This window comes from Grammomys surdaster, unplaced genomic scaffold, assembly GCF_004785775.1.
Source record: "Grammomys surdaster isolate TR1022 unplaced genomic scaffold, NIH_TR_1.0 334, whole genome shotgun sequence".
In the NCBI taxonomy this organism is placed as follows: Eukaryota; Metazoa; Chordata; class Mammalia; order Rodentia; family Muridae; genus Grammomys; species Grammomys surdaster.
In genome coordinates this window covers 789,921-809,812 of record NW_021604753.1, presented here as the reverse complement: position 1 = coordinate 809,812, position 19,892 = coordinate 789,921, and the positions used below count along the sequence as shown (strand labels likewise).

The following is a 19,892-nucleotide window of genomic DNA, read 5'->3' as shown; positions in this document are numbered from 1 at the left end:
CCTATTTACAAGGTCTATGACTACTCAGGCTGGTAAATTTCCATGAAAGCTGCCTGAAAACTATTTTCTTATCTTCTCAATTTTAGTCTGCTTTGCTTTTGTCTTGCTATGTAGCCCTACATTGGCTTCAAACTTTCGACCCCCTTGCTTCTGCCTCCTGAATGCTAGGATTACAGATGTGTACCACTGCGCCCAATTTATCTTCTGTCTTTTGAACAAGGGAAATATATTACTGATAGCAAAAAAATTGAAGACAAAATTAAGATATATTCATTGAAATATGCTAGACAGGTTTATAAATAAAAGGAGATTCACAGACAATACAGGTTTCCATTAATCAACTTAACTGTAGTAATTCTTAGCAAGCTAAAACAAAATAGAAAAGCGTATGGCACATCAGTCCCTCTAGTGGCTCTTCATAAGACCTAATACTAAATACTCCAGGATCTACTTTTAGAATATAAAAATAGCAATGTGACTTTTAATGAAATTAATTACTCTTAATGAAATTTCTTTCTTGAGCCACTCACGAGAATGGAGTCAAGAACAGTTTCTTTCTTTGTTTCATTTTGTTTTGTTTTTCGAGACAGGGTTTCTCTCTGTAGCTTTGGCTGTCCTGGAACTTCCTCTGTAGACCAGGTTGGACTCAAACTCACAGAGATTCACCTGCCTCTGCTTCCTGAGTCCTAGGATTGAAGGCGTGAGCCATCACTACCCTGCCAAGCACAGACTTTCCCAGGCAAGCTGCCACGCCCTCCATTACCGGGTGCTCGGGGGCTCCTCGTCTTCATCTCCATGCATCAGGTTTTGAACTAGCTGGAGGATGCTCACCATATCTTGTCCACTGCAGAACAAAAGGGTTAGGTGGGTCAGAAGAACACACAGCCCCTCCTCCATCTCCCAACTGTTTCCCTCATTCAAACTAACTTCAAGGGTTTTTTTTCTTGTTGCTTTTCCTTTTTTAAACATTTGATAGCTTGCTTAGAAGACAAAGAATATTTAGAAACAGGTTATATATTTTTAAAAACCTCAAATTATATAACTTTACTTATGATTCTTTGATTCAAATTTATTTGATTTTTGAAAATATTTCCAATATTGCTCTAGCCCTATTTCTATAATAGATCATTTCATTCTTGAAGAGGAGAGAATTTTTAATAAGTTACATTTTAAGAGCCAGTCTTTGTAAGAATGCTAGAAGGTTATAAAACCAACACAAACTCTAATGACATAGGTATATCTATCTTATTTTCTTTCTGGGGAGTCTTGTCCAATTGAGCCAATAGCCTTAAAAAATAAATAAAAATAAATAAATATGGAAATATAAAAATAAAAATGGCCGGGCAGTGGTGGCGCATGCCTTTAATCCCAGCACTTGGGAGGCAGAGGCAGGTGGATTTCCGAGTTCGAGGCCAGCCTGGTGTACAGAGTAAGTTCCAGGACAGCCAAGGCTATTCAGAGAAACCCTGTCTTGAAACAAACAAACAACAAAAAAATAAAAATAAAAATGGAAATAAATATGTAATTTATTTCCAACTCTTATCTAAGTTGAAAAATTTGAGATTTGCTTAGAGGATAAATATACTGACTTCTATACAAGATATGCTGTTAACTGTTCATTACATACAGAAGGAAAATGTCACTGACTAAAACAGTATGAAATGACAAGGCAATTTGTGGTGCATAAAATGTAAAAATACTCTATTAATAAGAAGATTAGTGGCCAGTGGTGGTGGTACATGCCTTTTAATCCCAGCACTCAGGGAGCAGAGACAGGTGGATCTCCGAGTTCAAAGCCAGCCTGGTCTACCAGTGAGTTCCAGGACAGCCAGAGGTATACAGAGAAACCCTGTCACAAATCAACCAACCAACCAACCAACCAACCAACCAACCAACCAACCTGATCAAATTTTTCTCTTAAACAGAAAAGCATTGAAGGGATGCAGTGGGGAGTGCCCGAGGGCTTGTCTAGCATGTGTGCACTAAGTTCAATCTCTAGGACCACAAAACAGTAGCAAAAGATAAAAGAAACACTGTCAAAACAATGATCCAAACTCATCTCTGAAACGGTGGGAACCTGCAAATGTAATGTTCTGATCTTTAAAACTGCAAGAGGTAAGGGCAGGGGAAGAGAGCTGAAGCAACTTTGCTACTATTCTTGTCATCTTGAGTTAGAGGTCCCAAGTGCCAGAGCCCATACATTATAGAACAAGGCGGAGAGAGTTTGTGCCTGTAAAGCACTTACTATTATTAGCCTCATATGCTAGACATTAGTGTGATTAAATATAAACACTCATGATCACCGCTAAAATGTTTTTAATGTGCTGCCATTCTGAAAATGCCAGATGTTCTTGGGAGATCTAGATACTTTCGCGTAGTTAATAACCAAGTCCTTGTCCTTTCCCACCTGGAACAGGAGGCAGGATTTGCTTCCTGTTCTGAGTGGTTAGAAAGTACTACAGGACTTCAAATCAGCAGGATTCATGCTACAAGCAGGAAGGACTAAAAACATTAGTACCTGGGTGTGTTAGGCATGATATTTACTATATGGTGTGATACTTGTGATACTTCCTCAATGCTTCTCTTGTACAACTTATATTCAGGTCAAAGAACAATTTAAGGGAGTTGTACTGTTGACCTAAGTGCAGTTTCCTGGTTATAAAAGAAATACTGTTTGCCTCAAGGAAGTTGAGCTAGGACTTTAATTGTAGACTGACTACTAACATTCTGTGAAAATGATAGCCAGTCATTCTTTTCCACTACTAATTGATAAATTTGCTTTAGCTTCAAACAAACTAATCATTCCAGCAATGATTAAAGCTGACATTTTTCTTTCATTTACTATATTATTATTTTTGTTGTTTGTTTGCTGTTGTTTTTTTTTCTTTTCTTTTTTCTTTTTTTGTTTTGTTTTGTTTTGTTTTTAGCTGTCTTGCAACTCCCTATGTAGACAAGGCTGGCTTTCAACTCATGAGTTCTGCCAGCCTTTGTCTCTTGAGTGCTGGGATTTAATGCATACACCACTGTGCCCTACTCATTTACTGTATTATAAAAATTATAAACTGTACCAACTAAAATATTTCTCACAATAAAACTCAGTCTACAAGAGAGATTACAGGTTTCAAGAATGAACTACTTTGCTATCCCAGCTATAATTATGAATTCATTAATGGCTTTGAGCATGGGTTATAGTTCTGAAAGGGGACCAGGTATTGTGAGACATGCCTGTAATCTAGTACTCAGAAGGTTGAGGCCAGACAATTGCCACCAGTTGAAGGCAAGCTAACAAAAAAAGTCCTGGGAGAGAAAGAAGCTAATAAGCTTTTCACTGTCACCAACCAGCGAGTTCTCTAACGCTCTACTGAGTAACTACTTGAATTAACTTGGTACTCATTCAAAGAAAACTTAAAGGAAAACGGTAAAATTTGGGGTTAACAAAGATTTATACCCTAACTAAAGGCACTGATTCTCACTGGCACCTACCTGCCTTGGAGTGGCCCTGGAATATCCTCGGGTACTGGCTTCTTTCCATTTTCCTCCTCTGTTCTTCTGGTTTAAAGGAGAGAAAAAGTTGACTGTATGTTTTAACCAATCAAGTTTCTAACATATGAACATGTGAATATGTGACTTTACCTAGAACATTTGGTGACTGATGGAAGAGTTCAAACCCATTTATTTCATTTCCCTAGACCCCAAATATACTTGAGAGTTTCAGCAAAAGAATATAAAAAACACTTCAAACAACTGCTTTGTCAGTTGGTTCCCTATGTGACTGAACCTACACTAAGAAGTATTTGAATATTCAAATCAATGTATTACATAAATAAAACTCTAAAGTGGCAAAACTGAAAGGTCCTTCTCAAAATTTCAAATATTTTCATCGCAAAGCACCTTCTGCCCAATATCTAGCTTTAAAGCCAGCAGAAACTGATAATCTAGAGATGGGGGGCATCGAAACAGGAAGAAAGGAGAACCACCAGATTTATTCAAAACTATCTGGATACACTCACCAGGGTGGCTCTACCCAGCACGCCCTGTTCGTGCTCACCTCGGGCTGTTCTCCAGCATCCGCATCGCCTCTTTCAAGTTTTTTCCCATTTCAGCTAATGTAGGGTCTGCTATCTAAAAACAAATTTTAAAAGGGTAAAATTTTAACATTCCTCTATTACTATTTTTTTTATTCTAAAAATATATTTCTTTGTACTATAGAACTCATGGCAATTCTGCCTCAACCTCTCAAGTGCTGGGATTACAGGCATAAGCTACCACGTCTGACTTAGTCTTTTGCCTGTGTTACATAATTCATTCAGAAAAATCAAATGCAAGGCAACTTCCCTTGGATTTACTATAAAAAGCATAGATTTACTGTATCATACAAAAGCATAGCATACAAAGTAAAATCTCCCAGCCTTAACTTTTAGTAGAACTCATTTTCATCTTACATACACCTCTGCAGTTTGCTGTTGCCAACTTTACAGTATGGCCCCAGACAACATGCCTGCTTCATTCTTCTAGTGGTTACACCTTATTCCATCTCACATATAATTTATTTAACTAGTCCTGAGTTAATGGATCCTGAGATTATTCCAGTTTCCTACCTTAAAAAACAAAACCCAAATATAGTAGCATGATACTTGTTTATATCATTGCAGTAGGCTGAAAATATTCTTACCTATTCCCTTCCTATAAGATCCTGGGGCTTATGAATATCATATTGCAAAGTCTTTATAAATTTGATTAAGTTAAATATCTTGAGATGGTTAGTCAACCTTTATTATCCAGATGAATCCAAAATGTAATGAAATATATCTTCTTTATGATAAGGGCAGAGGGAACCACATATATGCACATACAAAGATCCCATGAAAAATGAGTAGGAAAACTTTGAAGATGCTGGCTTTAAAACCTATTGTCATGAGCCTATGAACCATAATGATGAGCAACATGGCCCAATAACCCTAAGGGTACAATAGTGGCAGTCATAGCATGATGGTAACAATAGCGGTTTAATTAATAGATATAAGGCCTGGACAACAGGAGGAAAATCACGTATACTACTAGAAACCTAGCTAAGCACTAGAGGTCATGGATCTTAGAGGAGAATCTACTACTGACACTTTACTAAACCAGCATAACTGCATTCTAAATATCCCACAGAATGTAGCTCTTATTCCTCGTCAAAGAAATGTCTTGATGCAAGGAGGCATTAGAAAAAAGCACAGTGGATAAAAACATAGAGAACAAGTGATCTGGGGTGCCTTGTGCCAACTGATACATCTGCACATATGGCTCAGGGAACATGGAAGAGGGTACCAGAGGACCAGGAAAGTTGCTATGACATTGTGTCTCCTAAAAATGACAGGGAAGCTTCACTCATGATACCACAACAATATGGCTGCCTAAACAAGACCCAAAAGAGAACAACCGAAATACTAAATCTCATGGAGCCCTACCCACAGACAAAGAAATACAGGTAACTAAGGAATTCTGAGAGCATTAGAAATAGTTCTCAGGCCAGGCCTCAAGGTGCATGCCTTTAGTCCCAACACCTGAGAGGCAGAGGTAGGCAGATCTCTGTGAGTTCAAGGATAAGCCAGGGCTGTTACACACAGAAACCTGGTCTTGAAAAATCAGAGAAAAAAAAAAAAGAAAGAGAGAGAGAGAGAGGGAGAGGGGAAGGAAGGAAGGAAGGGAGGAAGGAAGGAAGGAAGGAAGGAAGGAAGGAAGGAAGGAAGAAAGAAGGAGGGAGGGAGGGAGGGAGGGAGGGAGGCAGGGAGGGAGGGAAAGAGTTCTCCGCAGGGATGACCCCCCCAATTGATTATCCACTACCAAGTGGTCAGCTCTGAGGGCACACACATACAGATTACACAAAATTGACTGAGAAGGCTGTACAGGGAAAATTATCCCCGTCTGCTCCTTCCCAACTGCAGTGCTGTATGTGTACGTTAATCTCCCTCCAGAAAGAAACAAAATAAAAATATTTTTAATTCTTAAAAAGTTTACATTTAATTATATCTTATTTATGGCAGTTAAATTTATTAAATTAAAATTCAGCTACATCATGTGAGCACTCCCTCCAATCCCCGCCTGTCCCCACTCCTCCTTACCCCTCAGATTCACCTGTCCCCACTCCTCCTTACCCTCAGATTCACCTGTCCCCACTCCTCCTTACCCTCAGATTCAAGCCTCTTTTTCTCTACTTATTATTGTTATACACACACACATTCAAATACATATATAAATTTCACCTGCTGAGTCCAAGATTAATATTTGTGTTTGTGTGTGTGTGAGAGAGAATGTGTGTGTGTGTACGTGTACACGTGTGTATGGGTGCCCAGAGTCCAGAACAGAGAATTAAATTCCCAGAGCTAGAATTAAAGGTAGCTGTGAGACACTTGATGTGGGTGTTGAAAACTGAACTCACAGGCTGGGCAGTGGTGGTGCACGCCTTTAATCCCAGCACTTGGGAGGCAGAGGCAGGCGGATTTCTGAGTTCGAGAGTTCGAGGCCAGCCTGGTCTACAGAGTGAATTCCAGGACAGCCAGGGCTACACAGAGAAACCCTGTCTCGAAAAAGCCAAAAAAAAAAAAAAAAAAAAGAAAGAAAGAAAAGAAAACTGAACTCAGGTCCTTTCTATAGCCCCAAATTATTAATTCACATAGAATTAAAACACACAAAAGGGCCTGTGAGATGGCTCAGCAGTTAAAAGTACCTTTTAAAAAAAAAGATTTATTTATTTTATGTATATGAGTACACTATAGCTGTCTTCACACACACCAGAAGAAGGCATCAGATCTCATTACAGATGGTTGTGAGCCACCATGTGGTTGCTGGGGATTGAACTCAGGACCTCTGGAAAAGCAGTCAGTGCTCTTAACCACTTAGCCATCTCTCCAGCCCTAAAAGTACTTTTTACCAAAGCTGATGACCTAAATTTGATCTCTAGCCCACATGATGTTAGAAAAGAACCTAAGACAGACAGACACACATGGACATGGACACAGACACACACAGAAACACACACAGAGAGAGAGAGGGAGGGCGGAACAAAAGAGAGAAGAAATGAATAAAACAAACACAGACATTTCTTTTTCTTTGTACTCTCCACAGTAATTTGTAGAGAAGTCGCTCACATCTCTAGGCAAGTCTGCAGTACTGTCACATTAGTACCCTACATTACCTCAACTCTCAAGAAGTTCTACTCAATTAACCAATATCAGAAACATAAAATGTTACACTTTAGATAAGGCCTTAGGAATCTGTTCAGAGTTCTTGTAAGCCTTACAACAAGTGGGAAGGAGGCCAGGTATACGTGCAATCCCAGATCTTGATAAGCTAAAACAGGAGGATCTCCTCAATGTTGAGGACAGCTTGACTATAAAGTGAGATACTGTCTTAAACAAACAACTAACCAGTCTGAAGAGATGGCTCAGTAGATAGATAATACACTTGCTTGGCAAGTGTGAAGACCAAAGTGTGAATTCCCAGAACCCATTAAAAGCCACACATAGTTGTGGATCTGTAATCCCCCTGTTCCTACAACAAGATGGGAGGTAGAAAAAGAAAAATACTCAGAGGTTTGCAGGCCAGCAAGCTAGCAAATGAGGCAACAAACAACTAAGGGACCTTGTCTGAAACAAATGGAAAGTGAAGACCAACATCTAAGTTGTCCTCTGTCTGATATCACATGTACACACCTGTACTCACACACAAGAATGCATGAATACACATCTCTATTACACACACACACACACACACACACACACACACACACACGCATCAAACCAACCAATCTCCCAAGAACTGTAGTAGAAGAACTACATAAAGTTGATCCTCCTTTCTCTCTATAAAGTGCATCATATTTTTTTCCTATAACATTGGAAAAAAATCTTTTTAGTTAAACAGTAAATAAAAAAAAAAAAAACACAGCTCAGCAGGTAAAGGTACTTGTTGCCAAGTCTGGTAGCCTGAGTTTAAGCTCAAGGATCCACATGGTGGAAGAAGAGTATCAACCTGTAAGTCATTCTCTAACCTCACACATACACCACGACACACATCTCTCCCTTTCTTTTATTTATTTTTATCCATCCATCCATCCATCCATCCATCCATCATCTGAAGCTCAGATTGGCTCTGAATTATGTAGCTGATAAGGACATGAACTTTTGTCTGTGTTTGTGTACTGGTGTCTATGTGCAAGATTGTAAGAAAGGCTACACGTTAATATAAAGTATCTTCTACTATTATCTTTTGAGTATGAGAATCTAGAGCTCACCAATAGGCTAGAATGGCTAGGCAGACTAGACTGGTTAGTCAGCAAGCTCTGGGGATCTGCCTATCTTTGTTCCCACAGTGCTATGGTTATGGCCACATTTGACTTTTTAAAAATGTAGGTACCAAGGATCCTAACTCAGGTCCTTACATTTGTATGACAGGTTCTTTACTGACTGAACTATCTCCTTGAACTTTAGCCTGTAACCTTGAACTTCTAATCTTCTACTTGTCAAGTGCTGGAATCAAAGTCATGTGCTACCATGCCTGACTTACATATTTATTGAGTCCCTTAAAGCTAAAAACCATGAAAAAAGAAATTTCTATGAAGAATAGCCACTATTTCTTATTCTTGTTTCATATGTTGTCTCTGACACATTGCTAGGTAGGACAGGTAGGACTATGTAGAGAGAGACCCCTCCCCCCCAAAAAAAACATTAAAAGTAAACTTTAGCTATATGTTTTTGGAGTATGGCTCTTTCTCAGAATGTGAGTTATTTCATAGTCTTATGATATTGATAAGCAGTATTGCCTCATGGTTAAGAGCATTGGTTCTAGAGTAATAATAATCATATAGTTTAAACACCTAGAATAATTGCTAGGTGTTTAAACTACATGATTATACTAAAGCAAAGCCAGAACCATACACAAAACCTACATGACTCAAGAACTGAAACCATGTGTGGCAGTGAATAATCCCTTGGGAAATAGAGATAGGAAGATCAAATGTTCAAAAACCAATCTGAATTTCAAGTCAGCCTAGTCTATGAAATGTCCAACTCAAAACACAACAAAAAGAATAGAATTGAATTGGATTGGACCATGCCTGCAATCCCATCACTTAAGAGACTGAGGCAAAACTGAACTGTTATCAATTCAAGGCCATGGGTTTGATTTTCAGCACTTCAGAAACTGGGTAAAATAGCACATAGCTGTGATCTCAGCACTTGAGATAAAATAGAGGCAGTAGGATAAAAATTTAAAGCCATCCTCAGCTATCCAATGAGTTTCAGGCCAGCCTGAAATACATCAGATTCTGTCCAAACAACAAACCACCACCACCACCACCAAACCCCAAACAAACAACTAAGAAATTGTGCAAAGAAGCCTATTTTCAGTACATAGAAGGGATCTGTTTTATAATAGAAGGGGGGAATAGATGTGAACTATTTTATGATATTAAGGATAAAACAGTATTTTCTATGGCCTCTTCTTAGGAAAAGGTCATGATTCCATTGTGCTTTAACACCAAGCATAGAGGCTGCCAGAGAATAAGCAAGATGATCCTTAATAACTACTGAGTTGCTTAAAATCATCAGGCATTATGCTGCTAGCCACTGTACACACCTTACCTACTACTTAACATTTTAAACAGTTATTATTACTCTAGAACCAACGCTCTCTTAACCATGAGGCAATACTGCTTATCAATATCATAAGACTATGAAATAACTCACATTCTGAGAAAGGGCCATACTCCAAGAGCATATAGCTAAAGTTTACTTTTAATGGTTTTTTGGGGGAGGGGTCTCTCTCTCTACATAATCCTACCTGTCCTGGAACTTACTATGCAGTTCAAACTGGCCTCAAACTCACAAAGATCCTCCAGTCTCTGCCTTCTGAGTGCTGAGATTGAAGGTGTGTGCCATGCCTGATTCATGATCACCTTTTTAATTCTGGTTTTCACTCAGAAAAAAATATCAATGACTCTCCATTCAGGAAAAATTTCCATCATATAATGTTACAACTAGATGACAAAATTTTCTTACAGGATTGGAATAAATGTTTTTAGTTAAAAACAAAGAAAACAGCCAGTGAGAGGGCTCCTAAGGTAAAAGCATTTGCCAGTAAGTGTGGCAAGTGACCTAGTTTAAGAGTATTAATAATTAAACTAGGATGCAACGTGTAGTCTGGGATGGTCCTAGGGAAACCAGGATCTAGTGACCCTACCCATAACTAAATGTTTACTTCAGATCTTAAACCTTGTTCCTTCTAGCAAAGGCCAGGGAGAGTTCTGTGGTGGTGCTGGTTTATGAGCTATAAGGGAAATGAAAGAGCATACATGAGAAGGCAGCACACCTGCCATGAAGGTGTCACTAGAGTCTCACAAATTAGACAAAATATTTACTTTTCTGCCTTCCTCTTTATTTAAATCCTAGAAAAGAGCCTGTGAGATGGTTCAGGAGATAAGCTTTTAACCACTTCATGATGTGCCCCGAGTTCTATCCCCAGAACCCATGCAAAGGCAGAAGGAGAGAATCAACTCCACAAAGTTGTCAACTCCATATGCATACTGTGACATAAGTCTTCACCTTTACATATTACACAAATAATTTAAAAATAAATAACCCTGAGTAAAATAATCTGATTAAATGTCTGAAATGTACATGCAACTTGAAGACAAAAGCAGTTATTTGAAGGAAGAGAAGAGTCTTGAGGGGGAGGGGACACAGGGGAAGACAACTGGGTAAGGGGAAAAAGTTAGAACAAGGAAAAATGATAAATATGTATGGAAATGTCATAATGATCTGAGTGGTGATGACACAAGCCTGTAATCCCAGCACTTGGGAGGCAGAGGCAGGTGGATCTCTATGAATTTGAAGCCAGCCTAGTCTACAGAGCTAGTTCTAAGACAGCCAAGGCTACAAAGAGAAACTGTCTCAAGAGAGAGAAAGAGAAAGGGGGGGGGAGGGAGGGAGGGAGGGGAAAGAAATGTCACAATATGTATGCACTTTGTAGGTGCAGGTGCCTGTGGAGGTCAGGAGGTGTTGGAACCCCTGGAAATGGAGTTACAGGTAGCTGTGAGCTGCCATGTGGTGCTGGAAATGGAATCTAGGTCCTCTGTAAGAGCAGCAAATGTTCTTAACTGCTGAACCATCTCTTCAGCCTCTGTGTATGCTTACTTTAAAAAAGTAAAACCAAACCAAACCCAGGAGCTGTGGTAGTGTACATCTGTGACCTAGGGACTTAGAAGGCTGATGCAGAAGGGGCAGGAAGAGTTCAAGGCCAATATCTGCTGGACCTTATGAAAGTTTGTCTCGAAACAATAAACAGAATTATTGAAATTGCTGAATGGGTAAAGGTGCTTGCTGCCATGCTTGCGGACACAAGTTTGAGCCTCAGAATCCACTCTGTGGAAAGAGAGTATCACCTCCCACAACCTATCCTCTGACTTCCAAAGGCATGCTATGCACAACCCCCACTAGAAACTTAAAAAAAAAAAAAAAAACAACAAGAACCCTCTTTCTATGTTTGAGTGTGTTGTGAGGACATGAAGACATACTATAATTATTTATTCATAAAACATCATAATCTCCAAGTTCAAAGGGATATATAGTTGTTGACAAGGTGTAACTATGAGTGTTTAACCTACTAATTTATAAGCGAGCAGAGAAGAATGTAAAAAAGCAAAAGCATGCACTAGAGATACATATCTGTAAAGATAAAGAACAACGATATTAATAACATGAGATAGCAAACATCGGTCCTAGACAATAGTGCATTTAGAGATAAGAAAGGCACAATGGAGGTTTGAGTGAGATGCCCCCATAATGTGGGACATCTGAATATCTGGTCTCCAGTTGGTAGCACTGTTGAGGAATCCAGTAGGAGGGATGGCCTTGCTAGAGGACTCATGCACTGGAGCAAGAGCTAAGGTGTTAAAGTCCTCCTGCCAACCTCACTTGACTCTCTGTTTCTTGTGGTCTAAGATATAGACTCTCAGCTTCCAACTCTGGCTGCTGTATCTGCTGCCTGCTGTCCCTGCCATTATAGGTCCTAATAACCCTCTGGAACTGTAAGTCTCAAATAAGCCAAGTTGTCTTAGTCATGTTGTTTTATCACAGCAACAGAAGAGTAATTTATATAGCATCCAAATAACCACTGGAGATGCACAGAAACCAAGAAATCCAAGTCTAAATTAAACTTTTCTCCCCATTCTGAAATCAGATTCTAAAGTATATCACTTAGACATTAATGAATACTATCTTCCAAATAAATAATATATGTAGCAGGCAAGATTTATTTCTAAGTTCTTGTTTATCTGGAATACCACACTTATGGTGGAACAACAACAAAAAAATCCCTAGGTTGTGGATGTAACTCAGTTAGATTACTTATCCAACACAGACCAAGAAATTGGGACTAATGCCTAATACCACAAGAAAAAAAAATCCTTCAAGAGCAACATGTGGTCCTAAGTATACTAACTCTCTGAGATAAGCTTCTTCAAAGTGTTGCCAGGACTTATCTGTAGTCAATCAAATCAAAAAGATAAAAAGGTATCTACTATCTTGAAGATACAGTTCAGTGGGAGAGCTGAAATGAACAGCAGACCTGGTATGGAAGGTCTGTGAGCTTCAATCCCCAACATCAATAACAATAATGAAGGGGTTTATTGTATTTGGCATTATTACTATTTCCAAAACTGTACTGGAATCAGAAAGGATTAACATTGGCATGTTATCTTGAAAATAATAAAATGAGTACTAGATGGGGTAGCACACACCAAAAATCCCCTAAGCGTTCAAGGCCATCCCTGAGTACACAGTAAGTTCAAGGCCAGCCTAAGCAACTTTTAATTCTACCTCAAAGAAACCCAAACAAACAAAACAAAGAAAACCCCAAACAAACAACAAACAAAACAACAAAAAAAGACACTGAAATTTCTCAGCAGATAAAGGTGTTTGCCACTGCCCTGCCACAACCTGAGAGCAAAAATGTCAACAACACATCTACATAGAAGTCCCTCTACAATATATGAAAGAGTGAACTCTGCCTCAGTACGCACAGAGACCAATCATTTAAAACTTCCTCACTGAGATTATTTTCTTGTGATTAAAAAATATTTTTAAAAGATTTACTCATTATTTTTATTTATTTGTGTGAGGCTTCATCAATTTAACATATAAGTACCTTCGGAAGCCAGAGGGCATTGGCCAGATACCCATGGACCTGGAGTTACAGTTGTGAACCACATTACATGAATGCTGGGAGCCAAAACCAGGTCTTCTACAAGAGCAGTAAGCACTCTTAGCCACTAAGCCCTCTCTCTCCAGCCCCCAGTATCATGCTTTTTAAAGAAAACCATAGAAGTTTGGGTCATCCTTATCTATAACTATCAGGATGTTCTAATCATGCTGCATTTGTTCCTCTTTATGAATGTCTAACAGTAAGATAATAACTTTTTTTCCCTCAAAATCAGACTCAAAAGAGAAATGTTTAGTTTAGGGTAAGGACAAGAGCAAAAAATGGGGGCTTGTGACAGAGCACTGAGTACTTACCTAGTACACACAAGTCCCCAGTACTACACAAAGTTAGGTATGATGGATGGCACATGCTTATAATCCCAGCACTCAGGAGGTGAAGACAGACACTGAGTTCAAGGTAACCCTTGGCTACACAGTGATATCCCGTCTCAAAGACAAACAAAACAAAGCAAGCAAACAAACAAAAATCCAACAACAGTGGGGTTAGGTGAAAAATAGAATTGAAGTTGCCTCTTTCAGAGATTAACTAGCTTTAATTAAATCACCTAGCTATTACCTTGGTGATTGAAATGGTCTAGCTCCGTACTGCCTAGTATGGTAGCATACATACATACTGGGCTGCTAAGCACTAAGAATATATATGGTTAGTAATGTGTTAGAGTACTAAGGAAACAAATTGTCTATTCTGCTTTATTTTAGTACATCTTGATAAGTTGGTAAGTGTAACAGGTGGCTCCCAAACTGAACAGCAGCTCTGGGTTGTCAGTTAATGATTTCCAATCAGAGGCAATTCCTCCCACCCCATCTACAGCCATTTTTAATTGTCACAGCTGGGAGTGTACTGCTAGTGGGCAGAGGCCAGGGCCTCTGTTAAACATGTTGCATTGCAATGAACCTCCCACAGAGAAGAATCAGTTGAAACAAATATCAGCAATTGAGAAGCTTGAGAAACTCTGTCCCAGAGTTTGTTCAAGGGTGGTGTTAAAGCAAACAAAACAAACTGCAGCACACCTTGCCTAAATAGAATATCCGAGAAGAATGACATTTTTCCTTCATCGTGAAAAGGTTTAAAGCAGCAAGACATTACTGAAAAGTGCATGAATGGTCCCTTGTGGCCACAATAACTACATCCTGTGATAGAACTAACTTAAATATTAACATAATATTAAAACTATTATCTGGGACCTTTTGTCTTTTCTTTTTGTGTACATGTACACGTGTATGTATGCCATGTTTATGCAACTACTTTCTGAAGCTAGAAGACATCAGATTCCCTGAAGCTGGAGTTACAGGTGATTAGGAGCCACCGTGGATCCTCAGAAGGAGCAATACACACTCCTAATCACCAAGTCATCTCCCCAGCCCCAAAATCCAGTTTCTTACATGTTGAACATAAGATGCTAAAGAATACCTACCCACTTAAAACTTTTTTTTCAGATTTATTTTATATGTTATGGGTGTTCTGCCTGCATGTTTGTCTATGTACCACATGCATGTCTGAGGCAGCCAGAGGGTGCTGAATCCCATTAGAGCTGGACATATAAGCAGTTGTGAGTCACCAAGTGTTGGGAATTGAACTTGGATTCCCCAGAAGAGCAACAAGTGTTCTTAACCACTAAAATCCTGTCACCTTATCAACTTTTTTTTTTGGGGGGGGGGGGGCGATTTACCTACAAAGAGCTATTCTCAGAGGAAAGATGACCTCAGTTCTTCCCAGTCTCTCTCTTTCTACTCTTCTAGTTTGAATTCCTTGTCCTTTTACTTGGCCTATCTGATATGAAGATACCACTGTGAAAGAAAACCAAATTAAGGCAAGAAAAGTGACTGCCATTCATATTTGCAAGTTGCATATTACTTCAAGAAAGGCAGGGGTAGTTCTCATTTGATCAAGGGAGATGTATGGAGTGATTCTACTGAGTAACGATCACATACTACATCCTAGAGCAGCAGTTCCCACCTTTCTAACGCTGCTATCCTTTAATCCACTTCCTTATGGTGTGGTAACCCAAACCATAAAATTATTTCATTGCTACTTCATAACAATAATTTGTTACTGTTATAAATAATCATATAAATATCTGGTATGTACAATATCTGATATATGATTCCTGTGGGGTCACAACCCACAGGTTGAGAACTGCTGTCCTAGAGGAAGAGATATTGAAGCTTCAGAGGATGACTATCAAATAACACTGTGGTTTCTATGGTTCTATAAATTTTGCATGGATCAGATGAAGTGGGATCATCCAGAACTACTCAAATAGCTCTCAATTTTATATCAGAAATGTAGAATCTAGCCCAAATTAGCCTAATCTTCAAAGAAACTGAAACAATAGATATAATTTAATGTTTCACTTCTAACTATTTCTCAGGACACAAAGTTATCTAAATTCATATTACATCAAAGCCTTTTCTGTCCGTTTAGCATTAACAGAAATTATTCACCATATTTAAAGTTTTCTATTACTTCATTGAATATAAAAATAAGAACTCTAGCTTTTTAAAGACAGAGTTTCTCTGTGTAGCCCTGGCTGTACCTCACTCTGTAGACCAGATTGATCTTGAACTAAAAAATCTGCCTGCCTCTGCCTCCCCAAATGCTGGGATTATATTTGTGCGCCACCACCTGGCTGAGCCCTAGCTTTTAAACCAAAACTTAACATTAATAATTTTCTCACTGGCCTAAGGCAGCAACTTTCAGCCCACATAACTCTGAATTCCTCAAAGTTCAAGGCAACTAAAGTTCCATCCTTAAGCATGCAGGAGTTTCATATTTTCTGTGGAGGGCTTAAAATATTTTATCATCATTTAATATACAGAAAAATACCATTTACAGTAGTTTAGTTTCCATATACTCTCAAAGGAAAGATCACCTTTGCTCTGTCGGGTTTCTAATGGAATGACTTAAAGCCTTATTAAGAAATGGGGAACAGTATATTTTCAGTATATTTCAGTTGAATTTTGTATTCAACTACTAGAGTTACACACACAATCTCAACCAGTTTTCTCAGCTTCTAAATTGGTGATAGCTCCCCAATGTGTAGAACTGTCCCGTGCAACAAAGAATATTCAACAGTATGCTTGAGTTCTTCTCACTAGGTACCAGCAGTGCCTCCCTTGTCCTCCCAGTACCCTAGTTTAAAACATCTCCAGAAACTGCTAAATGTCCCTGGGGAACAAACCTAACCCAGAGCTGAAAATTGCCAATCCAAGTGAAGCTCATGGTACTAAAACATAGACACTATGCTAGTCAGAAGAATCAAGGGACAAAACAAAACCAAAAACATCCTTTTCTCTGATTGCTTTCCACCTAATTTATACTAAGTAGCCGAGGAGCAAGATATGCCACTGTGAGCGCATGAAGACATCTGGCTTAATTTCTACAATTACTGCTTTCAACTCTCCAGTGACAAGTGAATGAACAACTACAAGCAGCTGCTTCTCTGAAAAAAGTTATTCCAAGCCAGGCATGACGGTACGTACAGTCCTGTAATAACAGCACTTTGGGAGGCAGTGGCAGGAGGATCACTTTAAGTTTGAGGTCAGTCTAGTCTATAGAGAGTTCCAGACTAGCCAGGATTACTTTCACAAAGCCCGGGAGGGGGTGGAACAAGGAGAGATTGAAGAAGGGGGCGGGGATTGGTGGGGAGGACGGAAGGAACGATTGATTTCACTTGTAGGGAAAACTAGGTTTTTACATCATATCGGATAAGCAGAATTTCAAGAAGGGAAAGAGAGAGAAGACTGCGAGGACAGAATGTTAGGCACTGAAAGCACAGTCCATGAAAAAACTCAAGGACCTGTTTGTTCTCAATGGCCCTTAGGTGGGAACAATTAGAGTCTATTTTGCATGCCCAAGTAGACAGCCAGGTCCATCATGCTGCTGTTGCCTCAAGGGTTGAGCAGGGCTACACACTGGTTCCCATGGACTTAGGATTGACCTGAAGGCCTCTCATGATTCTCAGAAAGAGAAACACAAAACGTTGAGACCAGCTGGGACCACCTCTCCCCCAAATAAACTCTCCAGGTACAGAATACCCACCTCTTTCTGGATCCTAGGGGTTCTAGCCAGGGGTTTGCACGCTGCAGCATCGGAATCACGTGAGGAAACTTGTTAAACTAAACAAATTGAGTTCCTTCCTACCCCAGCTTCGGACCTGAGGCTGCAAATTCGTATTTTAACCAAGGTCCCCAGTTGATTCCTACGCCCGCCAAAGTTCACAGTTTGTCTCCTAACTTGGAAAGAACTAGACATCTGCGGCTTTGCAGTGGCCTCTGCGACAACTAGGATTTCTTCCCATGCGCTTCTGGGGCCCATAACCATTGCTCCAGTCACCTTACAGGACCAGCGCGGATTCAGGCCCTGCCCCACGCCGAGCCCCGGTGAAGCCAAGGCCGGCTCCGACAGCGCCGGGCCCACCTCCCCTCAGCCACTGAGCCCAGTGACGTGGCCAGGCCCGGGTCGGACGCCCTCCTCCGGCGAGACTCCTTAGTCCTACGAGGAAAACAGTCGTCCCGGTGGCGGAGACCCGGGACCGCAGCGCCGCCCGATCCCTCAGTACCGACCTTCTCCAGGGACGCGTCCATGGCTGAGGCGTCCGGTGCTGGGCCAGTGGTGCCGGGCACTACTTCCGCCTCCCGCGGCCCGCAGCGGTTTCCACGCTGGCAGCGCTGACGTCCCCCGCGCCCGCAGCCGGCGGGGCGGAGAAAAGGAGGAGCTGCCCCGCAGCGCGGTCGGCAGGGATCCTGCGGCTTGCTGGAGGCGGGGCGAGACCCGTCGTGTGGGCGGGGCCTCCTGAGGCGGGGCCTCCCGGGCTTCCGTACAGCCGGTCCTAACGCTGCAAAGCGGGGAAAACACAGTCTATAGAGCAGTCCAAACTCAACTTTGCCAGAAGCCTGTGGCGACCATCACAGTGAGATACTCACCAGGTAAAATAGTATCGACTCAGCAGCACGTCCCAAGCCAGGCTTCCTCCGTCGTCAACACCCGTCAGGATTGGAGTAGTTATTTACCTCAGCAGCCTGAGGCCAGCGTCCACTCCTGCGCACGCGCGCGGGGTGACGGCTGCAGCGCGCTAAAGGATTTTTTTTTGGGGGGGGGGGGCGGGGGGGGGGGGTGGGCCCGGTTCTTTAGTGGCTGCTGTTTGGAAGCGATGCTGGTCAGAACTGAATGTATTTCTTGTCAGCTCTTTCCTCAGAAGTCCAGACGGAAACGAATTTGAGGCCGCTGGTCTGGCGTCGTCCCTCATGTCACAATGATGGCTTGTCGGGGGATGGGTAATAATAATAGTAATAGTAGGTCTGTTGCCGTTCCATTTTATATCAGAGCAGTCTTTTGATATGGAGATCATTATTATCCGCGCTAGGTTTAGTCCCTTGCAGCCTGGCAGTACACTGCATTATCTCCGCTTCACTCCCGCTAGTTGGGGGTGATGCGGTTTTAGTGAGTAAGCCGGCAGGATTTGTTTCCTACCTCGCTGATGGGAAACTGAAATGGGATCTACCACCACTGCGGTCAGTGGAACTTCCTGGACAGAAGACTGATGATGCTAAAAACCACAAAGCTATCCCTACCCTCTCCTGTTTCTCGCGCAGCATCGCCTCCCAGGATTGGGTCCGGTTGTTGGGTAGTAATTGCCTGTGGGAGGTCTTACTGTGCTTTTGGATAAATGGCCTGCTTGTGTTAATAACATTTCCTAGCAAAGAAATCATGTGTACTGCTTCAGAGTAGGAAAACCAGTGACTCTCCAGTGAATTGGGGGGCGGGGGAGGTGATGAAATGGTGCCTCTCAAAGACTGAAAATTGAATATGCTTCTGCTTGAACAAAACAATGTGTTATGAAATTTTCCAAACCTTTAGAAAGGGCAAAGGAACTACTGTGAACTAATCAATTAGCTAGATTAGTTGCCGTTTTCTTGTATTTGTTTTTATGACATATGTGTTCAGATAACTATCCATCAGTGCTGGTACATTACAACTCTGAACCATCAATATTATTAAAGACTATTTTTTTATAGGCAGAGGTACAAGAAACACCCCCTCCCGCACCTCATGAGTTGGAGGCCAGTCTACCTACATGCTGAATTCCAAACCAGTCTGGTTTGGTGACTCCAAACAAAACAGAGCTAAGGTGCCATAGGGTAATGGTGGTTGCCACTAAGTCTGATGGATAGGGAGAACCAGCTTCTGCAAGTTGTCCTCTGACTGGCATGTGCATGCCTGCACACTCACAAATATTTTAGTATTTTTTAAAGCAAATAGCAAAATAAAAACAAGCAAACAAAAACAATGCACAGGCAGTAGAGATGGCTTAAGAGGTAAAGGCCTCTACCACTAAGCCTGGAGTTGAGTTTGATCCCTGAAACTCACAGTGGAAAAAGTACCAATTCTGGAGTTGTCCTCTGACCTGTGCATGTGGACAATGGCACACATGCACACACACACACACACACACACACACAAGAGCTCACAAAATAAAGGTATAATAATGAATTTTAAAAAAGAAGCTTATAAATGTAATGTTACCTCCAAGTAGTTAAAAAGTAGATTCAAACCAAGCCTGGTGGCGCACGCCTTTAATCCCAGCACTTAGGAGACAGAGGCAGGTGGAGCTCTGAGTTCCAGGCCAGCCT

The 19,892-nt window shown here is 40.9% G+C and overlaps 1 protein-coding gene across 2 annotated transcripts in view; it reads right to left on the bottom strand.

The window, feature by feature from the left end:
• Pdxdc1 (pyridoxal dependent decarboxylase domain containing 1) overlaps positions 1-18,077 on the bottom strand; it is a 66,371-nt gene extending 48,294 nt beyond the window's left edge. Inside the window, exons 1-4 of one of the 2 annotated variants that reach the window (XM_028778376.1) lie at positions 17,826-18,077; positions 4,049-4,122; positions 3,484-3,549; positions 764-844 (exon numbers count right to left, since the gene is read on the bottom strand). In XM_028778376.1, the coding sequence (XP_028634209.1) occupies positions 764-844; positions 3,484-3,549; positions 4,049-4,122; positions 17,826-17,846 (242 nt within the window). In that variant the 5' untranslated portion in view covers positions 17,847-18,077. The remainder of the gene's footprint in view (positions 1-763; positions 845-3,483; positions 3,550-4,048; positions 4,123-17,825) is intronic. The other variant, XM_028778377.1, reaches the window with a different exon arrangement.
• Between the last annotated feature and the right edge of the window lie 1,815 nt (positions 18,078-19,892).